Below are 27,926 nucleotides of genomic sequence, written 5' to 3' on the forward strand. Positions count from 1 at the left end.
GTTTCATTTCCATCTAGCTGCACTCATTCAAAGAAATGTGCAACAGATGTAAGGGTGTAAACAGAATCTGAAAAGTCAGAGCAACTCAGCACTGCCAGTGGAGCAACATCCATCCACCAAGGTAACTTTTTATTTTTATGAAATACATCTGTATATCACCTGTATCACATTTTTAAGAAAAATAGAGACAGAAATGTAACATTAGAGCAGACACACGGTCAACATCCAACAATATTTATTTTAATTTTAAAACGGTTTATTATTCAAAGTAACAAAAAATAGGTTAAGTTGTAGAACGAGAAGTAGTAGAATTACTAAATTGTTTCCAGCAGCAGTTACAGTCACCAACGCTCTGGATAACATGAAAACAGCCTAACCAGCTCTGCTAGGGCAAGTAAAATGGTCAGAGTGAGGTGTTCTCTCATTTGTGTCTGGAAGTAGCTAGCAGTTAGCTTGGGTGCTTGACTGCAGTTGTGAGGCCAGAACGCTCGGATCAACCCTACTCCTTGGCCAGAGCATCCAGTGATACTGCCTGGTAGTGTGCGCTCCGAGAGTGAAACACTCTGAATTTACGAACGGACAATCCAATCTAACAACGCTCTGAATTTACAAACACCCAGAGGGCACTCTGAGCGCACTCTGGCACTCCAGATTGAATTTATGAACGCACCCTCATGTGTGAGTTCCAAATATCTCTAACGGTCGCCCCAGGGTGAGTTGTTTTATGCATGTGATGTCAGAATGCACTCATTGTTCCAAAATGTGATTGTTACGCAACAAGACAGTTAACCCATACTGCCTGCTAATTATCTATAGGCTATGTTTCAACTTGTCAATTTCAATAGTCAATTTCAGTTCCACCTCATTAATTCATATAGAATTAGCCCATTTCACTGTTGAGGGCAATTTATGTTTGAGGCTTTACTGAGCGGACAAACTTTTCTCCTCGAGAAGAGGTCAAGCACTTCCCCAGTGTTTCTGCAGATCAAGTAGACATTTGACAGTCTTGCACAAACTTTTCCTCCATGGCACATTTTCTCGCTGGCGCTGGCGTTGCCTTCATTGTTGTTTTCCCTACAAGTAATAACTTTGGACATGTGTGCATTCCTATCAAAATAAGGGCCTTATTTACTGTATATTGTGTTGTTGTTTCTACTGTAGCATGTTTGGAGCATAATGTATTTACAGTTTTATTTACATTTTTAAGTACTGGTGCCAAATAATGCATTCCGATTATTGCATAGCTTGTAATGGACACCTATGATGTGCGTAAAATACTTTTTTGAAGGTTTTACTGAATATGATGAGCTAATGCTAAGCTATTTGCCAGCTATGTGTGGCGCCATGTTTGTTGACATTATACAATGCATTCTGGGTGTCATGTAAATGTCTGTGAGACCAAAGATGTTATCATGAGGTGAAGGAATGGTTCACTCATCTTTTGAGTAAACTTCCAGAAGTGAATGAAGGGAAGTCAATGATCGTAGATGATACACCCCCTTCAACTGCATACTGAAAACAGACAAAACTCATCTTGTCTCCTCTTCTTAACTTTGGTTGACGCAAAAAAAACAATCATGGTTGCCCTCACAAACTGCCCATCGTCTGAATTTTTTACTCCATTATTTCAATCAATGGTGAGCTCACCCATGATGTGATGAATTGTAAATAGTAATTGCTATTAGCTAATTTATGTTGTGGTTTCAGTCAGCCGAGAGTTAGCTAGATATGACCGCTAATGTTATATCAATCTTTCCTCAGATAGCTCTAGGACTAATATAGGCTACATTTTCCGGTTTCGAGGATTGTGTTATGCCACTTCTGTGAATGTCTGAACATTGCAAACAAAAATAAACTGGTCACATTCAGGACATAACTTTGTAAGGACTGTGTTTGTGCAAAAATGTTTCTGTGAAAAAACAGTGTGGCCAGCTCAAACGGTGACTGTTGAGTCAATCGAAACTGGACGTTCTAAATAAGCGTTCTAATCACACCGGTTTGTTGGTAGGTGTCAATTATACAGTCTCCATTCTATTCCCTTGGCTTAGTTTTTCTGAAATGAAATATAACCATTAAGGAACAAAGGGTAGACAATTGCACACACTTCTTATTTTATAGGTTTATTCTCGTATTTGTCAGATATGAAAGTTCAGTGCCATTGCCAATATAATAATTAGTGATGGGCACTGATATGGAAAATCTATATCAGTAACAGTTGGATTTTTTCTAACCATTGTCAATCTCATATCAGTTTTATGAATAACATTGCAACTGTGTGAATGTTTTGATTTTCTCTTTACTTCCACGGTTTTATGAAGTCCAGACAATTGCTTGCTGATTGCCCATTTGGCCAAGTGTGAATGTTCTGGGTGCCTTGTGTGATGTACATGCTAACCACAGTCTAAGCCCTGTCTAAGCTGGGGGGCCGGCTTCAGGCATAAGCGACATAGGATGCTTTGGGCCCCCGGCCACTCAGCCTGGGTCTCAATTTACTGTTGACAGTTAGATTAGTAGAATACATGTTAGAATGTATGTTAGAAATGTGGTTGTGCATCAGCAGTTACTCTCTTGATTTGTCAGTCACTAGCTAGGTTTCCATCCAATTGGCAACAGATTTTAATGCAAAATCTGCATAAAAGCTATATGCAGATTTTCCCACCAGAGATGTGTTTTCATCCAATTGACTTGTTGCAGATAAAAGGCTGTGCATGATGACATAGTGCACATAAAAATTACTTTTGCAATTCCCATGTACCGAATAAAAAATAAAAGTAAAATGAGTCTCCATCGCATTTTCAGCTCTACTGATGAGTTTGAGTCACAAGAAATGTTATATAGTGAATGCGTTATATAGCGAATGTGCCCACTCTGGTATTGGCACCTACACTCTACCCAACAGCTCACAGATACAGCGCGGTGCTGTATCTGAGATTATTATGGACGAGAGTGATATTATTTTTATTTGTCAAATGGCAGCCAAGCATTGATCAGCATGTCACCAGAATAAGACCCTTGATAATTATTGGAAAGGAGCTCAAGCTCATCACATTGCACTTTCACCACCCTGTGAAGTTCATCATAACTTATTTCATCTGTAGCCTAGTAAATGGCATACTTTCCTGAGTCTTTGATATAGTGGTTATTATATCAATATTTGCTCGTAAAAGCGTTTCCACCATCATTTCTCACGTAATTACTTTTACAGAAATACAAATATCCCACTTTGTCTAGTGTGTTTTGTTTTGCCGACATTTGGAAAGTTTACAGACAAATTTGTTATTCCCATCAGGCCTGTTGTGACATTTTTTATCCGACATGTACTTTACTCACATAATGAAAACCTGGTTACTGACAGTCACTCAATTAGCCATGTTAGCTAGCCATTTTTAGATTGGTAAATTAGTCTAGGGGCCCTGACCTCCAGGGGGCCCCCATTGATTTTGTTAGTCACTCTCACTCAGCTATCGTTAACATGGCATAAGTAATGGCAAAAATGTTCATTTTATTTATATCTCATCTTCTCTTTGTATTGTTGGTAAGGGCTCATAAGTAACATTTCCCAAATTAAGTAGCTGCAGGAACAGGATTGGAAAACCCATAGCATACAGAGTTTGGCCGGAATATCACCTGTCGTGCAGTGAGAGCATACTCCATCAAAGTAATCCGGCAAACTCGTGAATGAGGATTGTTTCAGCTGTGTAGAAAGATTACCATACAGTGCAGCCGTCGTTGAGTGGAATTACTTTTAGATGGACAAATGGGCAAGGCGATGTGGTTTACCAAAAACGGTGAGTAAAAAGCTAGCTAATGTTACTGTGTCGTGCATTGTTTCACGTTAGGTAGCTAGCTAGATAGCTTGGCATAGCTAGCTAGCTCAAACTAGGTTTCTCACCCAGTTTGGCTTTTTTTTATTTTACTAAACTAGCTTGGTCTATTTCCTGTCTCTGAGTTAATTTAACATGGTTATAGCTAGTTGTCAAGCTTATAACTAACTCATGCTTTTATCTTGGTTCAGTTACTGTATGATGTTTTTGTTAGCTAGCTCGCTGGCCTCAGCCTGGATGCAGACAGTTACTTTAACATTATATTGAAATGAAAGGAGTGGCTCAATTGTAAATTCAACTTTTGGGTATCCATTTTGACTCTCCACTTAATCTGTGTTAACGTTATGTCTTTGTCCCCCTACCTCCAAGATACTAAAGATGACAGAGTCCTCAGAGTATTTTTCCCCATCACCAGTGTGTCACGTGTGCTCCCTCTCTGGCCTCTAGGTCACCAGGCTGCTCGTTATGGTGCACACCTGTCACCATCATTACACGCACCTGGGTGTCATCAGACTCACCTGTACTCCATCACCTCCTTGATTACCTGCCCTATATATGTCACTCCCTTTGGTTCCTTCCCCAGGCGTAACTGTTTCTGTTTCATGTCTGTGTGCTGTTAGTGTTTCTTGTTTTGTATTATGTTTATTTTATTAAAACACTCACTCCCTGAACTTCATCCCCGACTCTCAGCACACTCTTTACACAGTGTAATGATTTGGAAAGAAGACTGCCCTCCTGTAACGCCTGTCGTTAGAATTAGACCAAGGTGCAGCGGAGGATGTGTATTCATTATTAAAGATTTTAATGAACATAAACACTCTATACAAAACACGAAAAGAAACAACAGCAAACAGTCCTGTCTGGTCCCAACTGAACACAACAGAAAACCATCACCCACAAAAACCCAAAGGAAAACCAGGCTACTTAAGTGTGACTCCCAATCAGCAACAACGAACTACAGCTGTGCCTGATTGGGAGCCACACACGGCCCAAAACAAAGAAATACAAAAACATAGAAAAATGAACATAGAACGCCCACCCAATGTAACACCCTGGCCTAACCAAAATAAAGAACAAAAACCCCTCTCTATTGCCAGGGCGTTACAGTACCCCCCCCCCAAAGGTGCGGACTCCGGCCGCAAAACCTGACTCTGAAGGGGAGGGTCCGGGTGGGCCTTCTTACGGCGGCGGCTCAGGTGCGGGACGTGACCTCCGCTCCACCCTCGGCGTCGCCCACTTAGGTGGCGCCCCTGGCCGCGCCGGAGGACTGGTGGGTGACCCTGACTGCGCCCGCCTGGCAGGCAATTCTGGAGCTGCCGGAGCGGCTCCGGCAGCTCCGGGCTGGCGGGCGGCTCCGGCAGTTCTGGCCCAGGATTCACCAGGCTGGGGAGACATGAAGGAGGCCTGGCCCTGGGCGCAGGCACAGGACTCACCAGGCTGGGGAGACATGAAGGAGGCCTGGCCCTGGGCGCAGGCACGGGACTCACCAGGCTGGCGGGCGGCTCTGGCGGCTCCGGCGGCTCCGGGCTGGCGGGCGGCTCTGGCGGCTCTGACCCAGGATTCACCAGGCTGGGGAGACATGAAGGAGGCCTGGCCCTGGGCACAGGACTCACCAGGCTGGGGAGACATGAAGGAGGCCTGGCCCTGGGCGCAGGCACAGGACTCACCAGGCTGGGGAGACCCACAGGAAGCCTGGTCCTGGGAGGAGGCACAGGATAGACCAGGCTGGAGAGACCCACAGGAGGCTTGGTCCTGGGAGGAGGCACAGGATAAACCAGGCTGGAGCGACCCACTGGAGGCCTGGTCCGAGGAGGAGGCACAGGATAAACCGGGCTGTGGGGGAGCACTGGAGTTCTGGTGCGTAGGCTTGCCACCCAAACTCCAGGCTGAATGCCCACTTTTGCCCGGCACGGGCGGAGCGCAGGCATTGGGCGAACTGAGCCCTCCCAGCGCCCTGGAGACACAGTGCGCAGAGCCGGCGCAGGATAGCCTGGACCGAAATGGCGCACTGGAGACCAGACACGCTGAGCTGGCACAATCCGTCCTGGCTCGATGCCTGCTCTCGCATGGCACTTGCAGGGGGCTGGCATGTAGCGCTCCGGGCTATCAACGCGTACTGGGGACACCGTGCGCTTTATCGCATAACACGGTGCCTGACCAGTACTGCGCTGCCTTCTGTAAGCACGGGGAGTTGGCCCAGAATTAAATCCTGGCTCTGCCACACTCCCCGTGTGCCCCCCCCAATTTTTTTGGGGGGGCTGCCTCTCGTGTCCGTCACGCTCCCTTGCCTCATACCAGCGCCTCTCTGCTCTTGCAGCCTCGATCTCCCACTGCGGGTGGCGATACTCCCCAGCTTGAGCCAATGGTCCTTTACCGTCCAATATCTCCTCCCATGTCCATGACTCCCGATAGCTCTTCTCCTGGTTCTTCTCCTTCCTCCGCTGCTTGGTCCGTTTTTTGGTGGGTGATTCTGTAACGCCTGTCGTTAGAATTAGACCAAGGTGCAGCGGAGGATGTGTATTCATTATTAAAGATTTTAATGAACATAAACACTCTATACAAAACACGAAAAGAAACAACAGCGAACAGTCCTGTCTGGTCCCAAATGAACTCAACAGAAAACCATCACCCACAAAAACCCAAAGGAAAACCAGGCTACTTAAGTGTGACTCCCAATCAGCAACAACGAACTACAGCTGTGCCTGATTGGGAGCCACACACGGCCCAAAACAAAGAAATACAAAAACATAGAAAAATGAACATAGAACGCCCACCCAATGTAACACCCTGGCCTAACCAAAATAAAGAACAAAAACCCCTCTCTATGGCCAGGGCGTTACACCTCCCAAGCATTAATGAGGCCCAAAAGTCATAATGTAGCGTAAGTATACATGTGGAATATTGAATACTATTTAATATGTAATTGTGTAAACCAGAGGTGGGAAGTAACTAATTATAAATACCCTCAATATTGTAATTTAGTAGCTTTACCAAGTACTTTTTATTTTATTTTTCAAAGTCAGTCATTTTACTTCTACTAGAGTAAAATGTCATTAAAGTAACAGTACTTCTACTTGAGTAGGATGTTTCAGTATTCTTCCTAACCCTGCTGTAAACCACACACAAAGTGGCTGGTCTCAACTCAATGCAGATTAATGTTCTGCACATAGCAATAGACTGCATAGGAGTATAGCATGTTCTGAGTAATAGGAAAAGCCACAATTTGTGTGTGTGCGAGAGGGTGATGAGTGTCTTGATTATTGTTCAACATTTTATAATCCTATTCTCAAATCCCCAGGCTGGAACCAATATGGCTGAATATACCGAAACCTTCGTTCTGACTCTCTGGGACAATTACCTCTACTTCTTGGCATTCACCATCATGCATGGGCAGGCTCTGAAGCAGAAAACATTATGTTTTGTTGTTGTTTTACATGAATTTATATCGTAAATTGATACCTGGTAGGGCTTGGGGGTGTAGAGGGTAAAGTATTTACTATATTTGTGTGTTTCTTATTTGTTGTTTATCTTTTGCATGAATTCATTTTGTAGCTGAAATTAATATCTGAAAATAAACATTTCATATTTGATCTACAATTTGTCATGATTGGCCATATGTCATAGACTGTGTTGTAACATTGACCGTTATCGTTAGAAATATTTTTTCCTTTAGAAAATGTACAGATTCTGTAATAGAGAGAAGGTAGAAAGAAATAACCCAGCAATAAAGCAAGAATTTCATTCAAAATAACCCAGCGGTGGGTATGTACTATAGAGACCCCGCGCTGGGTATGTACTATAGTGACCCAGCGCTGGGTATGTACTATAGTGACCCAGCGCTGGGTATGTACTATAGTGACCCCGCGCTGGGTATGTACTATAGTGGCCCAGCGGTGGGTATGTACTATAGTGACCCAGCGCTGGGTATGTACTATAGTGACCCCGCGCTGGGTATGTACTATAGTGACCCAGCGGTGGGTATGTACTATAGTGACCCAGCGCTGGGTATGTACTATAGTTACCCAGCGCTGGGTATGTACTATAGTGACCCAGCGGTGGGTATATACTATAGTGACCCAGAGCTGGGTATGTACTATAGTGACCCAGCGCTGGGTATGTACTATAGTGACCCCGCGCTGGGTATGTACTATAGTGACCCAGCGCTGGGTATGTACTATAGTGACCCCGCGCTGGGTATGTACTATAGTGACCCAGCGCTGGGTATGTACTATAGTTACCCAGCGCTGGGTATGTACTATAGTGACCCAGCGGTGGGTATGTACTTTAGTGACCCAGCGCTGGGTATGTACTATAGTGACCCAGCGCTGGGTATGTACTATAGTGACCCCGCGCTGGGTATGTACTATAGTGACCCCGCGCTGGGTATGTACTATAGTGACCCAGCGCTGGGTATGTACTATAGTGACCCAGCGCTGGGTATGTACTATAGTGACCCCACGCTGGGTATGTACTATAGTGACCCCGCGCTGGGTTACGGGAAATGACCCAAAGTGTGTCATTATTGACCCAGCCTTTTTAAGAGTGTAGCATATAGGACCTGTTTCAAATGATCTCCTTTGAGCTCAACATAGCCACTTCATATGTGTATTCACTCTGGAATGGGAAAAATATCCTTACTATTTTTTTCAGCTAAATTCAATTATTTCTTCTTACTATAAAATTATATAAAATAATGGCACGGGACTTACAAGCATATCTAAATGAACAAGCCTACAGCCTATGGCATGGAGCATCGCCAGAGAACATATAGTTGGCCAACTCATGCTCTGTTCTTCTGAAATGCATTTTCTTCATATCATGTTTCTTTAGACTTGACTAAAATAAATCATGTATTTATTGTGATGGTATATATTAAACTGACTTATTCAACTTTTTAAAATGTAAATGTTCAAAAGGTGCTCATCAGCGGCTTGCATGCAGCTTGTTTGCGTGGAGGCCTGGAGATGCAAAACTTGTTTGTTAATTAACAATCAATTCATTTTTGTCTTCTCTAGTGTACATCATTTCTTGGTCCATATCTCTGAGGCCATTAAAGCCTGTTGTCCCTCTGAGGGGACATTCTGGGCCTTTCAATGATATCACGTGTGGGGGTGTGACCTTGACAACTTTTGTGTAATTATTAATTGTCATTGTGTAAAAGTTATTTCACATTAAATAAAAGTTAAATAAGAGCTTATCAAGAAATGTCCTCAGTAGTGTGCACCCGGATGCCACAGCTATGTTTTTTACCTTCTGTACCCATTGACTGTAATGTACATTTTTTCATATTTACTTCCTAATGACCACTACAGAGGACATTATTGTACTTACAATAAAATATAAAAAAATAAATAAATCTGGGTCCACCCCATGGCAAAATGGGTAGAATTGCAGGAAATTTGCTTTAAAATTGAAAAAATGTATCTCTGCCCAATGGCAAAATGAGTAGAATTGCATGAAGGTGCTATAAAATTGCAAAATCTGCTCTCCACCCCATGGCAAAATGTGTCAAACTTCTGAAAACTTGCTATAAAACTGCAACATTGCTGCTTTAAAACTTATATTTTTCTCTCCACCCTCAAGAGGGGGGCCCTCAAAAGGTTAGAGCTGGCCCTGTCCTTATGTAATAAGAAACGGGTTATACAATGTAAGAGTACAGGACAGAATGTAAATAAACTATCCCTTATTACTAAGAACAGCTACACCACAGGCCTAACCTAACCTACCTATCAGCAGGCAGTTAAAGATCAAATCCACATTTGGGGAAACAGCGCAACTGTTCGCCCCAGCCACTTTGTTATTGTTTTTGTGTTGTTGATGAAATGGGGGAGAGGAGCATCCTGCAGCGTGGCAAACGACATGTGCAGTACATATTCTGCTGTTCTACCACATGTGCCATGATGTCTGAGGGGAAAAAACAGTGTTCGTTGTTTGCAGTATCTTTTTTGATGTAATATCCCAAACGGACGAGGCAGTTTCACCATTTAAGGATTCTTTAAGTATGCTATAAAGTTGAGAGCCTGTGAGAGGGTTTTGTGTTTGCTAAATCAGTCATGTAAGCTTTTTTACATAATAGTGTAGGTTAATAAGAGGATAAACTGATATCAAGATATGCTTTATTCATATCGATATCGAATTATCGATGTTGGTGCCCACCCTTAATGTTTGAATGTTTTACCTTTATTTTGTTCTAGATGGATAAGATATTCAATCTTCTCGCGCAGAACAGACTGGAGGCCTACTACAATCAATTCCTCACTTTGGGTGTCCAAGATGAGAGAGATTTCATTGATGGCGTAAATGCTGAAGATTTAGACAAAATGAGTAAGGACACAGACATGCAACTGACTCTATGACACCATATTGACACTGTGTGGTTCTTCGCTAGATGAGCTAGGTATCCCCTTTCCCATTTAACATCCTAGCCAAGAGTGATTTATTCTTATACCACCCCATGTCGTTATAGACAAAAATGCTAACATACAATCAGTCTCAACCTGTTTTTATTGCCTATCTGATGCATTTGGCCTACAATAGCTAGTTACTATCAAGCTGACTAACCTACTGGTGAAAATCTGATTAATCACAGTTTTGGTTTCATTGTGAATGTATCGCTTCAGACTGAATTAATAATATAATATAATATATGAATAACATATTCATATATAATATACTTAAGACTGGCAGTAAAGGGTGCATCACAAAGTACTTAGATGAATAGGGGGTCAATGAATATTTCACTTTAAAAAAGGAAGTCCTAGTTTTTATGGCTATCAGGCCTCAATCCAAGTAATATGATCTAGACGTGACATTGTGACAATGTTTCATTTAGTCATAACATCGAAAACATTGTTCTTGCAATATTGGGCCCCAATTCATTTTCCACTTGTTTGGTTGAAGTTATTTGCCATTGTGGGGTACAGTGGGATTATTAGCAAGCTGCATGGCTGTTCAAAAAGGGTCTGTGGTTTATTTTTTCCTAACAGATTTCAGTCATGTCGAAAAGAATCGCTTTGAAAAAATGAAAGATCTCATCCAACGACTCAGAGCGCCACAGCAAGCAATGCCTGTACAGAAATCGATGGAGTCTTTCCATCTGCGGTACACATATCCCCACTGTCCTGAGCCGAGAGACATCAGAGGTGAGACATAGTAGTAGGTCATATAGGAAAGAGGAGAGCATTTTATTCAAAGGGATTCTAAAACTCCTATCAAAAGCATCATATCACTAAAAGTCATTACTTTGTTGCATGCCTCATGTTTGACTATATTTTGAATATAGACATGGATCCTGCCCAAAACACAGTTGAAGATCTGATGCTCAGGATTTGTCACCAAGAGGCCATTGGGAATTCTAAAGCCGTGTGCCTCTACACCATTGAGGGAATGCCTTTAACTGATGACCCTTTCTTCAACACATGTACGTATGCAATGCCTTTAACTGATGACCCTTTCTTCAACACATGTACGTATGCAATGCCTTTAACTGATGATCCTTTCTTCAACACATGTACGTATGCCAGATACAGTATGCTTTTATAAACACCCCATTATGAAAACACATTCACATTAATGCCTAAAAAGGATATTTTGTTATAAGCTGTCCAGAAGTATTTTATGTTAGTTGGAGGAGTTAAGAAGTTTAAATTGTTAGAGGCTAGTGTTTAAAGTTTGAGGCTAGTATAATAGTGACTGTATTATAAACGTTAATTTGAACAGGGACAATAACAACACGAGTCTCAGTAGACATGTGAAATTGTGTTGTAGCAGATTTAGCTAACAGCTAATTCCATAGCCTTTATTGACTATAGCCCAGAAGTAGTACATTTACATAATTTAGCAGACGCTCTTATCCAGAGCGACTCACAGTAGTGAGTGCATACTTTTTCATACTGGTCCCTCGTGGGAATCAAACCCACAACCCTGCCGTTGCAAGTGCCATGCTTTACCAACTGAGCCACACGGGACCTTAGTACTACTAGTAGTAGTGAGTGTGTTACAACTAGGTCTTATAGTATTGCCAGTTATTGTTGAGTAGAGTGGCTGGCTAAAGTTCATGATGCCGTTGACCTTAACAAGGGCCCCAGGACCAGTGGAATTGTATTAGTATAACATAATATAATTTCCCTTTTTTTTGCATACAATATAGCTCAGTATTTGAATTATGAAAATAGAGCTCTTCCGACACCCACAGCAGTGGTGGGTTTGGGATAGAAATGAGAAAATCATGTAGTAACCAAAAAAGTGTTAAACAAATCAAAATATATTTTATATTGCAGATTCTTCAAAGTAGCCACCCTTTGCCTTGATGACAGCTTTGCACACTCTTGGCATTCTCTCAACCAGCTTCACATGGAATGCTTTTTGATTTGTTTAACCCTTTTTTGGTTACTACAAGATTTCATATGTGTTATTTCATAGTTTTGATGTCTTCACTATTATTCTACAATGTAGAAAATAGTAAAAAAAAAAAAAAAATTGAATGAGTAGGTGTGTCCAAACTTTTGACTGGTACTGTATACACATGTAATATAATTTGAGGTGAAATGGCATGGAAGATCCCTTGAATCGACAAGCATCTTACATTACAACCATTTTAGGGTCTTTGAAAGACAGGCACATTGAAAATGGAAGTGAGCTTTATGCCATATTTACACCCAAGGAGAACTTGAAACAAGCCCCCATCATGCCACGACAAGAGATGACTGACATCTCAGGAGAGGAGAATGTTCGATGCCACGTTATGCTCAAGGTGAATTCATCATGTTATTCAAAAATACTAAGCTCAAATTGGCAGGACTCAATTTATGTATATATTTATAGCTGTTTAGCTGTATGTAAAACTGTAATTCTAACCCCTTACTTTTCCAAACCTGTATGTATTATGAAAGGGTGTAATACCAGAGGGGTATACTACGACGCTGGCTAGATCTATTGAGGATTTTCTAAAGCTAGCTAGCTTCAGTTAGCTTCACATTCCAATTTATGCTTCATGGATAACACAAAGGTGGATATTGACACCTGCCGCTAACTCAAACCAGGCATGTGTATTGCTTACTGTTTGGGGGTTTAAGCTGGGTTTCTGTACAGCACTTTGTGACATCTGCTGATGTAAAAAGGGCTTTATAAATACATTTGATTGATTGATTGATTGATTGATGTGGATAGCCCAGCTAGGTGAACGCCGATATTGAGACAATACGCAAACAGAAATTCACGGTCGAGCCAGTGCCACCTTTTTTTGTTGTTGGTCGAAATCAAAATGAAAGAAAGGTTATCCTGCAAATTCAGGTTATAGTGGTAAGTAGGCTATTAGAAGTGCTGTCTTGCTTTTACTATGGCTATTGTTAATGCCGTCTTTGGTATGCTTATCCATGAACGAGCAGGCTGTTTTCTACGTCGATAAATAATTGTATTAATACAGTCATACCAGAGTTTTACTTACTTTTTTTAACACAAAATAAGATTTGATTAATAAAATATTTAATCAGTCGTCTTCATCAAATATTGTCTGTATGAAGGGAATGATGTGACGCAATCTTTGCGAAAGGTAGGGAATGTCATTTGATTGGTCCTCAACTCAAGTCTCACATTTTATAAAGGATAAAGTGGAGTTAGCCTGCCACCGAGCAAGTTAGAGCTGAAAGATTTGTTGCCATAGAAATGGACCTAGCTAAAATGTGAGCCTGCTTTGTGTCAATGGTTGTCCAGAGTTTAAGAGTTTACCAAAGTTAGCTCGCTAACTCCTCTATCTCGCTCGTGGTATAGCCCTCTGGTAGCAACTAAGCTGTCTCTGTAAATAATGTCTGTCAATTATTGAACATACTGTGCTTTTCATCAACAGGGAGACTATGAGGTCAAGGTGGACTTGACAAGTGACACAATTAGAGTCTTGAGACGAAAGCTCTCTAATGAAAGCGGAATCCCAGCACATGTCCTCCTTTATAAGTAATGTCATGTGCATATATAATTGTGATTTAATCATTTATTAATACATTTAATAACAGACAGAATTATGTCAATTAATAAACCACAGCGCATCTTATCATTTGACCTTATATAGCTTCAATACAACTTCTTTCTAACTTACCTTTCTGCAGAGGTGAACACGGTGGAACTTTGCAAGATCGTGGAATCAATGAGGAGACTACTGTGCCCTTTTCTTTGTCCTCATTCCCCGATGAGAATCAGAACAGCATGGAATTCTTCTTGAATGATGTCGTCCCCTCAGTGCAACAAACCCAGAAAGGACTCAGTGCTTTCTTGTCTTCACTATATACCGTTGTGAGATATTCAGATATTTACATTGTCTTGTTACAGTCACGTTGACCATGACGTTTTAACCCTTTATTAAAACTTCAGATGTTTTGTATTACCATGTCCAGACAAAGAGTGCTACGGTGTTCCTTTGCTTGTGCTATTAGAATTTCAATGTACAGTACCTTGCCCGTCGAGCCACCCATCATGCATTAAATGATCTTCCCTAATATCCTTACAGAAAGAGAAACATTCTGGAGAGGGATTCAAGAAAGTGAATGCGTACATTCGAAAGCTCAGTGGATGTAATCCCCTGGCACAAAGTTTGTATCAGCTGCTGGGTAGAAATGAAAGTGGGAGTAGGACCCAGAAGGTGATGCATATGTTGAACACAAACTTACTGTACAGTACACATATAATAAATATCATGTAAGTCCACAAATAGATTCACAACATTTATTTGTTTTAGATTGCCATTGTTGAGGGGTTGTATACTCTCTTCAGAGAGCTGTTGCCAAGCCTCAATAAAAAAAGAGGTGAGAAGATCATTGAAGACCTGGAGGTGTTTGAGAATGCACCAGTTTGCTGGGCCTACCTGATATCTAAAGCAGAGGTATGCCCGTTGTTTAGGTTTTTTTTTTTAGATACCATTGATAACAAATTATGGATCGTATTGTATTGCATGTTATAAAATGTTTTTAATAGGGAACTGAAATACTGCACCTCTATTTGTTTGGCAGGTAACATATAATTCAGACCATGACTTTACAGGTCAAAATGAAACATTACTCAAACAAATGACCATAATATGTATCTGTTTTCTATCTCTCTGTCTACCCTAGAAAGAGAGTTCACAACATGAGGTCTTTGCACCGATATGTTTGACCTCTCAACCAGGAGTGCGCTTCTGCGACCCAGTTCATGTACCTGGATTACCAGATGTCTTTGAAAGAGAGTATGTCCTACAGAAAATTAAAGGTAAAACATCAGCAGTTGTGGGTATTTGTAATATGCACAGCACTGTGGGCACAAAATATTTTCAGTAACATCTACATGTGGCACAATGGCCAATAGTACTGGCCTGAAATCCGGAGCCTGTTTTGTGCTTACATGCCACAACCAGTACTCTGTCATGCCAAACATGTTCGGCATAACAAGGAGTGGCAAGGAGTGAATGGATAGATAAAACAGACTGGTACTCAGGCTACAATAGTACCCTTCTAATGGGAAACTGCTCTGCACAACTTAATTCTACAGTACATCAAAAGTGTATGCAAAATGCCATCAAATGCCATCATATCATATATCAAATTCCATAACGCAAGATCAATTGGCTCTAGAGTTTAAACATTGGTTTTAAATCAATAGCTGTGACTTGACTGGCTCACTGCAGCCATAATGTTAAACATAGGAACGGGTTTGCTAAAACTTTGGCATGTTCCCTCAGAGTTAAGAATTACAGGGCTCTCTATAGAGCGTGCATTTTAATTCTTAGTCAAACCCAGAACTAATAGTCCATGATTGCTGAGATGTGTTAGTGTCTGCACTGGAAGAGCATAATAATGTCTTCTTTTTTTGTAAACAGAAAAAAGTATCACTTTTGATATGTGAATTAAACTTTGACATGTACAGTAGTTTCATGATCAAATTTTGTAATTGCCTGACGTGTTTTACCAACGCTAAGATGGAGAAAGAATCCCAAACTGCTCTGCTGAGATCCTGACAGAAACTTCAATGTGGAGAGCTACCGATGTTGAAAAGATTTTACTCAGTCTGCCTCCATCCATCAAAACGTTCCCCGTTTGGGTTTCATATGGACTTGTGACTGGTCAAAAGTATGATTCTTTCATTGTATCGTTCAATACTTTATCTGCATTGATAGTGTAACTTCTAATTCATGTTTTATTGTTTAATCAAATGAAAGCTTTCAGATCCAACTAGATGAGACATTTGCCAAGATGACTGAAGAATTGAAAGCATACCCTCACCTGACAGCCACTCCACCACTGCTGCTGAAGGATGTAGGACTGGATGGGCCACGTCTCGTTCTTTTGAAAGAAGGTAGGCTACTGGGCCTTGTGCCTACTAGTTCAAGTCTTGGTACGATGTATCATTCATGGTTGAGATTATTATGGTAATGGAAAGTCCTATACCATGGTGTTCGCGCATTGTTGCTTAGGCCTACGCAGATGAATACGTGCACAATTCATTCACATTGCAGCAGAACTATTGATGTCTTTGGTTCATCAGACATATGATACACGGCATTTACAGATAGCACTTTCACATACTGTCAGTTTATCACATGCTTGTTATTGAAGCGTGTATTTTATGGGAATATAAACTTTTGGTAGCATTTTAGTTTACAGTGCTGAAACAAGGGAAGGGAAAGGGGATACCTAGTCAGTTGAACAACTGAATGCATTCAACTGAAATGGGTCTTCTGCATTTAACCCAACCCCTCTGAATCAGAGAGGTGCTGGGGGGGGGGTTGCCTTAATCGACCACCACGCCATCGGCGCCCAGGGAACACGCTCGGAATTTACATAATAATTACTTAAGTATAGTCAATAACAACATGGTAAGGACTGGAGAATTATGCACAACAAGGAAAGACCCAAAAGGTACATTTTGAGATTGGCCCACATACATTATAAGTATGATATAGTTTCTCAAATGATTCTGTTAAATAACCATTCTTTCTACAAAAGTTCCAAGTGTATTCTTAATAAGTACGGTGCTGCTGAGAAGAGGTGAAATGGCCAGAAATATTTATTACATAACTTGTACTTATTAGCCTCTATTATTTATAGTTCTTAATTAAGTAACAAATCATTATTTCTATGTAACAACCAGGAAACTTCATCACACTGTATATCTGTATTTAGCAGCTAAATATTAACTATGAATGGGTTATTACCACGTTGTTACCCTGTTGTTGCCATCTTATTTCCCAGTTGTTTCTTCTTACTTCCCAGTTATTTCCTCTTACTTCCCAGTTGTTGCCCTGTTATTTCCATGTTGTTTCTTCTTACTTCCCAGTTGTTTCTTCTTACTTCCCAGTTATTTCCTCTTACTTCCCAGTTGTTGCCCTGTTATTTCCATGTTGTTTCTTCTTACTTCCCAGTTATTTCCTCTTACTTCCCAGTTGTTGCCCTGTTATTTCCATGTTGTTTCTTCTTACTTCCCAGTTATTTCCTCTTACTTCCCAGTTGTTGCCCTGTTATTTCCCTGTTGTTTCCTCTTACTTCCCAGTTGTTGCCCTGTTATTTCCATGTTGTTTCCTCTTACTTCCCAGTTGTTGCCCTGTTATTTCAGCACCGTAAACTAAAGTGCTGCTAAATGTTTTTATTTGAATCATTGCGTCTGGTGTTTTGCCATTTAAAATGCTTGCCTACTGTTGTCCTTTGCGTGGTTAGCAGGATAAATAATTGTTTGTTGTTTTACAGATAACATGGGTGTTTACATTGAAAAAGCCAAAGGATCTCCTCAGGATTTCATTGCTTTTGATTTCTTAGCTGGGAAACACGAAAATGTGAATGTGGACGAATTGGCACATGAGTAAGTACTCATAATATGAAAACAAGTCAAACATTTTGTTTGAAACTATATGAAGCTTCATAATTACTGGTGGGCAGTTCATGAACATGGATCACATTGATAATGATTTAAATTAATGGAAGTACCTATAATCTCCATCATACCCCTTCATTGCTTATTGTATGTTTTGAATTTCTCTGTAGAATGAGAGACACCAGAAGTGACCAGACTTTCATGACCACCAGGACTCCTAAAGAGGCAATATTGGTAATGTATGATAGATTATATTTGAATATACTGTATCCGTTTATATTTCTGCATCTAAGGTCAGTTTTGACACATCAGGTATTAGCCATTGATATGGTTCCAATGATGAGATGTTGCAAAGACCAAGGAGCAGCCCAAGGCCTTCACCTTAGAATGTATGCTGGTGCAACAACATTATACATTATAACAGTTAACTTAGCTCCTCCTTTGCTGTTTTCTCCATCCAACATTGTTAAGGTGCTAGTGGATTCAAGCTCCTCCATGAAAGAGACATGCTATGATTCAGATGACAAAATGACACGGTTGGACGCAGTCAAACAGCTGTTTGATAACTTCACAACTAGAAGCATGGCTTACGATTTCCATCACGTCATTGGCTTGGTGAAGTTTGACTCATCAGTTAAGACTCTCCACACATTTACAGAGACTCTGGAGACCTTTAAGGTAAATATATGTTTGTCATAATGTCTATTTTCTGAATGCAAAATAGCAAAGCAGTTCCATAAAATACAGACCTTGGTGTACTGAGATCATATACTCATACTCCCCTCAAACATGGGATTTTGTGGGATTCATGGTATCATTCTTTACCCTTTTTCAAGTGAGGTAAAATAAAATTTGCTATGTTATATCAGCTAACGTGACATCTTATTACATGTAAAACAAAGAACGTTGGTTATCCCCATTAGATGTTTGGGAGTATACAGAGTGTGCGTATTTTTCTCTTTAAAAAAACCGAACAATCGATTTACATGTAAACAATTTTGGCACTTACAGGAGCACATACACAATCTTAAGGCAAATGGACGCACTGCGCTGTATGATGCCTTGAATCATGGCATATCTGAACTGGAAAAAGTTGGACAGCAATTTCCAGACTGCAGACTTCGCATCATATGTCTCACAGATGGGAATGATGTGATGTAAAAATGATTTATTTATCTTTAGACTTTTTCTGTGTGGAAAACTGTGACTACAATCTGTTTGTGGATATTTGTATATTTTTGATTGTTTTACATGCAATGGAATAACATAAAGGGTAGTGTTCCATTTGGGATTGTATTTATTAAGAATTGTGTTCATAGGTCAAAGACAAAACCAGATGACGTCACGACCAAGTTGATACGCTTTAACATTATTGTTGATGCCATCATTGTCGGAAAGGTGGATAACCACATGCTGCATGGAATCAGCAACGCAACAGGTATAATGTCTAAGGAGATTCTAGCTCATCCCAGTGGGCATAGGACATCATAATGATGGCTTCCTTGTGGTTCAAATCTGGATGAAGGTCAGAATGAATGCATTTTTTGGTGCTAATACTTTCTCATTACTTTTGCATGACTTCGAAATTTTAAACAAGTGGAAGAGAGGCAACATTCCAAATGTTTCAACTTGGCATTTCAAAAATATTTGTGTCAGTGTTTGGTGTCAGTATTCAATATTACAGTCAGTAACGAAATGTGACAGAAATCATTACATATGCCGTGCCTTTCAGAAACTAGTCAAGATGCAGGGTGTGATAATATTTACAAGTAGGCAAATTTCCTCACAATTATTGGGACAAATTCTAACCTGAAAATGTGCCCCTCAACTCGAACTACAGTAGCTTGCAATTCTGCTAATAAACGACCTAAGTGCCTATTCCAATAATACTTCCTATTACTACACAAGCCAGAGTCGTTTTTCCCTTGACACATTCAGACCGCATTCGGCAACCTTTCGCCCCCAATTTCATTGTAATACTAAAGTATAACGTAATAGTAACACTTGAACACTCTGCTGCCAGTGACTGGAACGAATTGCAAAAATCGCTGAAGTTGGAGACTTTTATTTCCCTCACCAACTTTAAACATCAGCTATCTGAGCAGCTAATCAATTGCTGCAGCTGTACATACGGTGGGAAATGTACAGATGGACAATCTACCTACATCATCCCCTTACTGTTTTTATTTTATTTACTTTTCTGCTCTTTTGCACACCTGTATCTCTACATGCACATCATCATATGCTCATTTATCACTCCAGTGTTAATCTGCTAAATTGTAATTATTTGCTCCTATTTATTGCCTACCTCCTCATGCCTTTTGCACACACTGTATATAGACTTTCTTTTTTCTACTGTATCATTGACTTGTTTATTGTGTTATTGGCTTGTTTATTATTTATTCCATGTGTAACTCTGTTGTTGTCTGTGTCACACTGCTTTGCTTTATCTTGGCCAGGTCGCAGTTGTAAATGAGAACTTGTTCTCAACTTGCCTACCTGGTTAAATAAAAGTGAAATAAATAAAAAAGTATACCTTAGAAAGGGATTGTAAAGGGTTTAGAATTAGTTTGTTTTTAAACAATGACTTAGCTTCTAAATCACTTTTCTGGTCTAAATTGTCTGACTGTCATTATGATGCGTTCTTCTACAACCAGTGTGCATCTTTTTGAAAGCTTAAATTGCATTTGGATCAGACTAAACATCAGACTAAACTAGAGTCTATTGAAATTTGTTGTAGCCATCTGGTGTGTTTTTGTGGCTCAACAGATGCCCTATTTTTTTCCTTCATAATTGCATCAATTAATATCATTGAGGCAACTTATTCTACTTCGTCCATGTCTTGTAGGAGGATGCTGTTTCAAACCAGAGACGGGTACAGCTGGTCTGAAGCTCTTTGAAATGGAAACGGTTCTATCTTTGGAGATGAGGAAGCCTAAGGAAAAAATGAACCCATCCTCCATTACGAGCAAGGTAGGACTTATCAAGTCAAATCTATTCAAACAGGACACTAATGTTTGTTTCCATGTATTTGATATGAAATAAGTTAAAGGGACACTTCACCACTTTTTTGCCCCAGCACCATGTCAGTGTCTACATATGTGAAAATGACACGTTTATACATTCTCTATAGATAAGAAGAAAAGGTCCTAATAAAAGGATTTAAAAAAACTGAACAGTGATTTTCAAAGTTTATTGTGGCACGGAGACTTAGCTTGAAACTTCTTGTCGTTTTGTAAAATCACAGAACGTTTTTTCTCAGGACCTTTTCTTCTTATCTTTTTGACTACAGAACGTAGAAACGTGCCATACAAAGGTATGGTGCTGGACATAATGATATACACTGATTCGGAAAGTATTCAGACCCCTTGACTTTTTCCACATTTTGTTACGTTACAGCTTTATTCTGAAATTGATTAAATAAACAATTTTCCTCATCTACCTACACACAATACCCCATAATGACAAAGCGAAAACAGCTTTTTAGAGTTTGAGTTTAAAAACAGAAATAGCTTATTTACATAAGTATTCAGACCCTTTGCTGTGAGACTCAAATTGAGCTCAGGTGCATCCTGTTTCCATTGATCATCCTTGAGTTGTTTCTACAACTAGATTGGAGTCCACTTCTGGTAAGTTCAATTGATTGGAAATGATTTGGAAAGGCACACACCTGCCTATATAAGGTCCCACAGTTGACAGAGAAAGAACCAAGCCAAGAGGTCGAAGGAATTGTCCGTAGAGCTCCGAGACAGGGTTGAGTCGAGGCAAAAAAATATTAATCATTCTGCAGCATTGAAGGTTCCCAAGAACACAGTGGCCTCCATCATTCTTAAATGGAAGAAGTTTGGAACCACCAAGACTTTTCCTAGAGCTGGCCACCCGGCCAAACTGAGCAGTCGGGGGAGAAGGTCAGGGAGGTGATCAAGAACCCGATGGTCACTCTAACAGAGCTCCAGAGTTCCTCTGTGGAGATGAGAGAACCTTCCAGAAGGACAACCATCTCTGCAGCACTCCACCAATCAGGCCTTTATGGTAGAGTGGGCACTCTTCAGTAAAAGGCACATGATAGCCTGCTTGGAGTTTTCCAAAAGGCACCTAAAGGAATCTTAGACCATGAGAAACAATATTCTCTGGTATGATGCAACCAATCCAGAACTCCTTGGCCTTGAATGTAAAGCTTCATTTCTGGAGGAAACCTGGCACCATCCCTACGGGGAAGCATTGCGGATGGCAGTATCATGCTCTGTGGATGTTTTTCAGCAGCAGGGACTTGGAGACTAGTCAGGATCGCGGGAAAGATGAACGGAGCGAAGTACAGAGAGATCCTTGATGAAAACCTGCTCAGGACCTCAGACTGGGATGAAGGTTCGCCTTCCAACAGGACAACGACCCGAAGCACAGAGCCAAGACAACGCAAGTCTCTGAATGTCCTTGAGTGGCCCAGCCAGAGCCCGGACTTGAACCCAGTTCAAGTTTTTTATTTCTTATAAATTATAAAAACCTGTTTTTGCTTCGTCATTATGGGGTATTGTGTGTAGATTGATGAGGGAAAAAAACTATTTAATACATTTTAGAATAAGGCTGTAACGTAACAAAATGTGGAAAAAGTCAAGCCTTCTGAATACTTTCATAATGTACTGTATAAGGTAAAAAAAATTGTGAAGTGTCCCTTCCTAAGGGAAATTAGTAACACTGATATTATACGGATTGTAACGAATAATGCTAATGTCTTATTAATTCTTTACAGAGTGTTTTAACTACTCTCTTTGCCAAAAATGGCTATGATGAGCAGCCAGAGGTTTCTCTACCAAGTGAATTAAACAGTAAAGTCACTGTGACAGAGAAGTAAGTGATGTTCCACTACCAAAATGTCATATTTCATTCTGGGGTGATTTCTGCATGCACAATATCACTACCTGTTCAAGCCCATTGTTCTTTAGCAGTGGGTTTAGTAAAAGTCTCAAAATATGGATTGCTGTCTCTCAATCACAAAATGTCAAAAAGCAAGTCTTGTATATAACTTTGCAATTTAGGTAAACTACTGTATTTCGTTAACAAAATAAACATCTCCCAAAATAGTTCATTGAAAAAGAACATCAAGGAATCCAAGAGCAGTCGGTTTTTGGAGAAGGACAAACGCATTCTGGAAGAGCTGAAGAGTCTGCATTGTGACCCACATCCATTCTGCACAGTTTTGCCATTAGAGTCAGATTTCAGTAAGTAAGCAGTATTGGGGTATTGTTTTTAGTGTTATTGATTCGATAACACTTGCTATGAATACACTTTTGCTTTATAATGACATTCTTAATATGCTCAGGATAATGCCTTATAATTCACGGCACAGATGTTTATAGACATAACTGCCTATACATCTATAACTGAATTAATAAAGCATTGTGAATTGTTAGATATTACTTGAATTGTAAGATATTACTGCACTGTTGGAGCAAGAAACACAAGCATTTTGCTACACCCGCAATAACATCTGCTAAACACGTGTATGTGACCAATAAAATGTGATTTGATTTGATTATGAGCAGGTATAATAAATCCTTATGAAACAAAGTGGTTCAGTGGCACAGCAAATAAAGTGTTACAAGTATGCCTATAATGCTTAATGATGGGAATTCCTAGGAAGTGTGACAAAGTAGTCACAACCCCAAGATATGGGTATGCTTACTTCACTCAAATTCTTATTTACAATGACGGCCTACCCCGGCCAAACCCGGACGACGCTGGGCCGATTGTGCATCCCCCTATGGGACTCCCAATCACGGCCGGTTGTGATACAACCTGGAATCGAACCAGGGTGTCTGTAGTGACGCCTCAAGCGCTGAGATGCACCAATCAGGAGCCCGTATGCTAACAGGATTCCTGTTATGCATGCTCCCACAAACAATAATATTGTTGTTTAGGTTGTCTCAAACATTTAATCCCTGTATCTCATTCCATACCTTTTCAGCGTTTTGGAAGATTCTCATGCAAGGCCCCCCTGATACACCTTATGAGAATGGAGCCTTTGAGCTGTACTGTCAGTTTGGTGCTGAGTACCCTGTCAAACCTCCACTTGTGCGCTTTGTCACACCTGTATCCTTTTACACAAATGAATACATGAAGACAGTGTATTTTGTATTCTGTGACTGCATACTGCTGTTACAATGAATTTATTCCCATTACCCAGGACTTCTACATTTTCAAAGACGGTGGAATTTACCTGCATGTGAAGTAATTGTTTTGCTTCTACAACATCATAATTATCCCAACTCACGAGAAAGTATAACATCGTCTAAATCGCAACAGCTGGGAAACATTTATAACATTTACACTTTTTGATTCGCAAAGCAAACTATAGCTACATGCAAGTGCAAGAGGTTAAATTGAGGCAGGCTAGTGTGTGGTTAGGGTTAGGGTAAGGTTCGAAAACGAAAACACCTCATAACAAAAACACCCATGGATTTGAAATGCCGCCACTCTCAGAAGATCAGACTAAAATGGACCACAAATATAGCTCTATTGATACGTTTCTGGTGTGATTTTAGGCTGAAATATCATGTTTGTTAAATGCTTTCATATGAACCATTCTGAAATATCCTTAATGTGGACAAAGGTGTACCACTGCAACGTAAACAGTGTGGGCCGTATCTGCCACAACATATTTGACCGTAACTACTCGGCTCACATAACCATGAGAGAGATCTTGGATGCTGTGTATGGACTGCTCATCGCCCCTGAACCTGAAGATCCGCTGGACAGGTTGACTTGAACAATTATTTGACACTATACAACAGTAATTCTAATTATTTTGATGTAATTTCAAATCCATCTTAGTTTCCAAATGGTATATTGTATATATTGACTATGTTGAATTCATGCCTACATTAATATTATCTAAATGAAAATGTTTTGTAAAAGTATTTTGGCAGAGGAATTCCTAACCAGCAGAGAAAAATATGAACAAGAGGCCAAGAAAAACACAGAGGAAACTGCAGGCAATTCAGTGGATGACATGGAACAGGTGAATGCACATATTCCCCCTATTTATTAAAAAAAAATATATATATTATAGTTCAGCAATTTTACATATTTAGATGTGTTTACTTACCTTAAAAGCAGTCTAAGGACAACGAGTGACTGCATTCCACACTTTGGTTTACAATGGCTAGTATATCAAAACCAATCTCCCCTGTTTAACATGTTATCAAATGTAATGCCCAATTCACCTCTTAAATGTAGTGTCACAAGAAATTTGAAATGTAAACATTTAAAACATGTGAACAGAAATGTGACTTTTTGCTTTTAACCCATCCTGAGACACACACACACACACACACACACACACACACACACACACACACACACACACTGGGATTTGAGGGAAGGCGATTTGAAGCAAGGCGTCAGACTAATTCTCATTATCAATAAGAATAAAATGCTGAAACACCATACCACTGTTGTGTGTAGTATACTGCTGTGTATATACAGCACACTTTCTTGGTTTCCAGGTTTGTCAGGTTCTACATTTGTTTGAACAGCAAGTACTTTTGTTTAACAGCATACATGGTAAGATAATCCTTTATTGTTCACTTACAGAAATTGGTGGGTGAAGAGTTGACTAAGAAGTTCACACCCTCACATCTAATTTGTCCGCTAACCAAGAAGATGTTCATTGATCCAGTGAAAAACCAGGATGGAACGGTTTATGAGAGAAAGGCCATTGAGAAACATCTACAAATGTAAGTGGGTTGCTGGATTCTGAATATTGATTAAAATGATACATTCATGTACTACTACTAATAGTGCAGTCAAATTATTACAACAAGTAAATATATGGTCATTCAGTAGTAACAGAATCAATTGTTTGTCATTCCTTACGTGCACAACTGTAGAACTGAAGCAACACATTGACAGCAACAATAATTTGTTGTCCGTAGTTAAAGGCTATGAAGCCTGATTGAGTTTTTCCTCTCAAAATTCTCCAAACAAAAGTATAAACAAGTATTTGTCAGGACTGGGAGAATCTTGTGTAGTCCGTTATGTCTATAAACATTACAATGGAATAGCTAAATGAATGAATGAATTGACCCCATTTTTATGAGAATGGTCTACACTCTTACCCTTTAACAGGCAAAGGACTGATCCAAAAACAAATAAACTTCTAAGACGAACTGACCTCAAGTCAGACACAACCATGAAGAAAATGGCGATGGAGCATCGCAAAAAGGAATATCTGGAGACAAGTGTTTGAAAACACAACATGGCAGCCAAAATGTATGTCTTCCTGTCGAATGCATTTTTGGGAGAAACATGATGATGGTGAGGGTGTTACCCATTGGGTTATTGAATGGTATGAGATTTTCCAGAGGGCCTTCATCTATGCGGGGGTTGTATCGACGCACTTCATGGGCAACTAGCTAAGATTTATATTATGCACATTTTCTGTTAAACTCTGTTATTAATCAGGAGCATTTGTTTTATGTTAAGATGAGTTGTGTATCACAGTTGTCAATAGACTGTTGTGATAATCAGATATCTAGGAGATTCCCAATATCTTGATATAATGACATGGGTTACTTTTAAATATGCTGTTAAGCCAAATTCAATGATTCAAAGTCGAGAGCCCACATTAATGATGGTGTTTTCAGTAGTTTACTTGAATTAAACTTAACACAGTGATTTAAAGAGGCAATCTGAAGTTACAAACAATAACAAAGAGGACACCCCACCACTGATACTGTAAACAGCTGAGGGATGGTGCTGGAGGTACGTAACCACTCTCAAATTCATAGACATAGCTATGGATGCAAATACTGACCATCCATGATATCGAAAGCATCGTTTTAACCTTGTTTGAAGGCTATGCTGTGTTTGTTTACACGTATATTGTTTACAAACAACGGTGTAAAAAAAGCTTATAATTTGGTTTCTGACGGGTTACGACAGTTGAACTAAGCACATGAGGCATTTATACGTTGTTTCCCTCAAGAATCAATGTCTATATGTGACTCATTTCAGGAAACTAGGCGTATGTCGCGCGTCACTACTTCACAGGAGAGCCATTTGAACTTAAACTTTTTTGGGGGGCAGAAATGCCTTCTGGAACATGTGAACTTTCATGTGCCTTAACAACAAACTTGTATGCCATCTGTAAATACGAATACAATTGTAAAGAATTGGCACCTTTTTTTCAATTTTCGACTAAAATAACATACCCAAATCTAACTGCCTGTAGCTCAGGCACTGAAGCAAGGATATGCATATTCTTGGTACCATTTGAAAGGAAACACTTTGAAGTTTGTAGAAATGTTAAAGGAATGTAGTGATGTGTTAGCCAGCAGAAAATACAGAGCATAGCACCGTGATTGGCTCAGTGTTCAGTCACTCATGGTGACACTACGTCACCGCCAAGTCTAAGGGGAGAGCTACAAAATTCTAGCCCCTTGGGTACTGCCATAGAGTTACTGTAGATTAAAAGTGCACATCCAAGAAGGCTCAAGGTCATTGGCCACAGATAAAATGATGTCAGTTATATGTACAGTAGCTTTGATTGGACTGATCATGTCAATATCATACTTTCAAAAATGTTGCTAGCAGTCATCATCATGAATCAAGTCGACAATCTACTGGCAAATCCTTTTTAATCCTTGTCATATGAAGATAAATAATGGAGAGAAATGATAGATAAAACGTATTGGTGCTCATTGGCCATTGGACATAAACATTACACAAAAAGTTGGAAATTGCAAATTCAACAATGAGTGGTTTGGAAGTAATCAGTGACAGTGGCTAACATTAACTGCAAGCATTGCAAAGCAATCACTAGTCTGCTATTCAGTGGAGTGGCTGTGTGGTCCCAAATCTGGGATTAATGGGCTCTTTTCCAAGTTTAAAATGATAAACATTCTATTGTGTTATTGACTGAACGTTTGTCTATCCCATGTGTAACTCTGTTTATTGTCGCACTGCTTTGCTTTATCTTGGCCAGGTCACAGTTGTAAATGAGAACTTGTTCTCAACTGGCCTACCTGGATAAATAAAGGTTAAATAAAAAATTTGAAACCACATTTGTTTTAGCAAGTCAGCCTTATCAGCTATGTGTTTTAAAAGGCAGTAAATGAGGCTGAATGAACAGTTTCGCTGTCAGACAAGGCTCAGCTGATAGCCAGGTGTAGCAGTGGTAAGATGTTGGGACTCTGCTGTTGGGACAGCTTTATGTAGGCCCTAACAGTTTGTGGGCACCCTTTTGTCACCGTTATAGTACAATTCATGTATTGT

General features: G+C 40.0%; 1 protein-coding gene across 2 annotated transcripts; it reads left to right on the plus strand.

The window, feature by feature from the left end:
* Nucleotides 1–27,326, plus strand: LOC106564892 (uncharacterized). 2 transcript variants are annotated; one of them, XM_045691273.1, is made up of 25 exons: nt 1–121; nt 10,019–10,148; nt 10,811–10,966; nt 11,107–11,244; nt 12,425–12,576; nt 13,669–13,772; nt 13,925–14,108; nt 14,323–14,454; nt 14,551–14,694; nt 14,924–15,059; nt 15,766–15,916; nt 16,006–16,142; nt 17,531–17,642; nt 17,825–17,888; nt 18,126–18,332; nt 18,666–18,811; nt 18,974–19,092; nt 20,503–20,627; nt 22,402–22,499; nt 22,734–22,870; nt 23,617–23,741; nt 24,262–24,407; nt 24,567–24,669; nt 25,245–25,387; nt 25,779–27,326. In XM_045691273.1, exons 2-25 carry the CDS (start codon nt 10,019–10,021, stop codon nt 25,897–25,899), a joined length of 3,210 nt encoding a protein of 1,069 aa, XP_045547229.1. In that variant the 5' UTR covers nt 1–121; the 3' UTR covers nt 25,900–27,326. The 2 variants fall into 2 exon arrangements, with proteins under 2 accessions (XP_045547229.1, XP_013986856.2); XM_014131381.2 differs by lacking the exons at nt 1–121; nt 10,019–10,148; nt 10,811–10,966; nt 11,107–11,244 and adding an exon at nt 11,253–11,289.
* The last annotated feature ends 600 nt before the right edge of the window (nt 27,327–27,926 follow it).

Source organism: Salmo salar, chromosome ssa12, assembly GCF_905237065.1.
Source record: "Salmo salar chromosome ssa12, Ssal_v3.1, whole genome shotgun sequence".
In the NCBI taxonomy this organism is placed as follows: Eukaryota; Metazoa; Chordata; class Actinopteri; order Salmoniformes; family Salmonidae; genus Salmo; species Salmo salar.

Coding starts and splice junctions, on each gene's coding strand:
- LOC106564892 (XM_045691273.1), top strand. CDS start 10,019: ATGGATAAGATATTCAATCTTCTCGCGCAGAACAGACTGGAGGCCTAC. Junction 15,917..16,005: donor GGACTTGTGACTGGTCAAAA/GTATGATTCTTT, acceptor ATCAAATGAAAG/CTTTCAGATCCAACTAGATG. Junction 23,742..24,261: donor TTGTGCGCTTTGTCACACCT/GTATCCTTTTAC, acceptor ATGTGGACAAAG/GTGTACCACTGCAACGTAAA.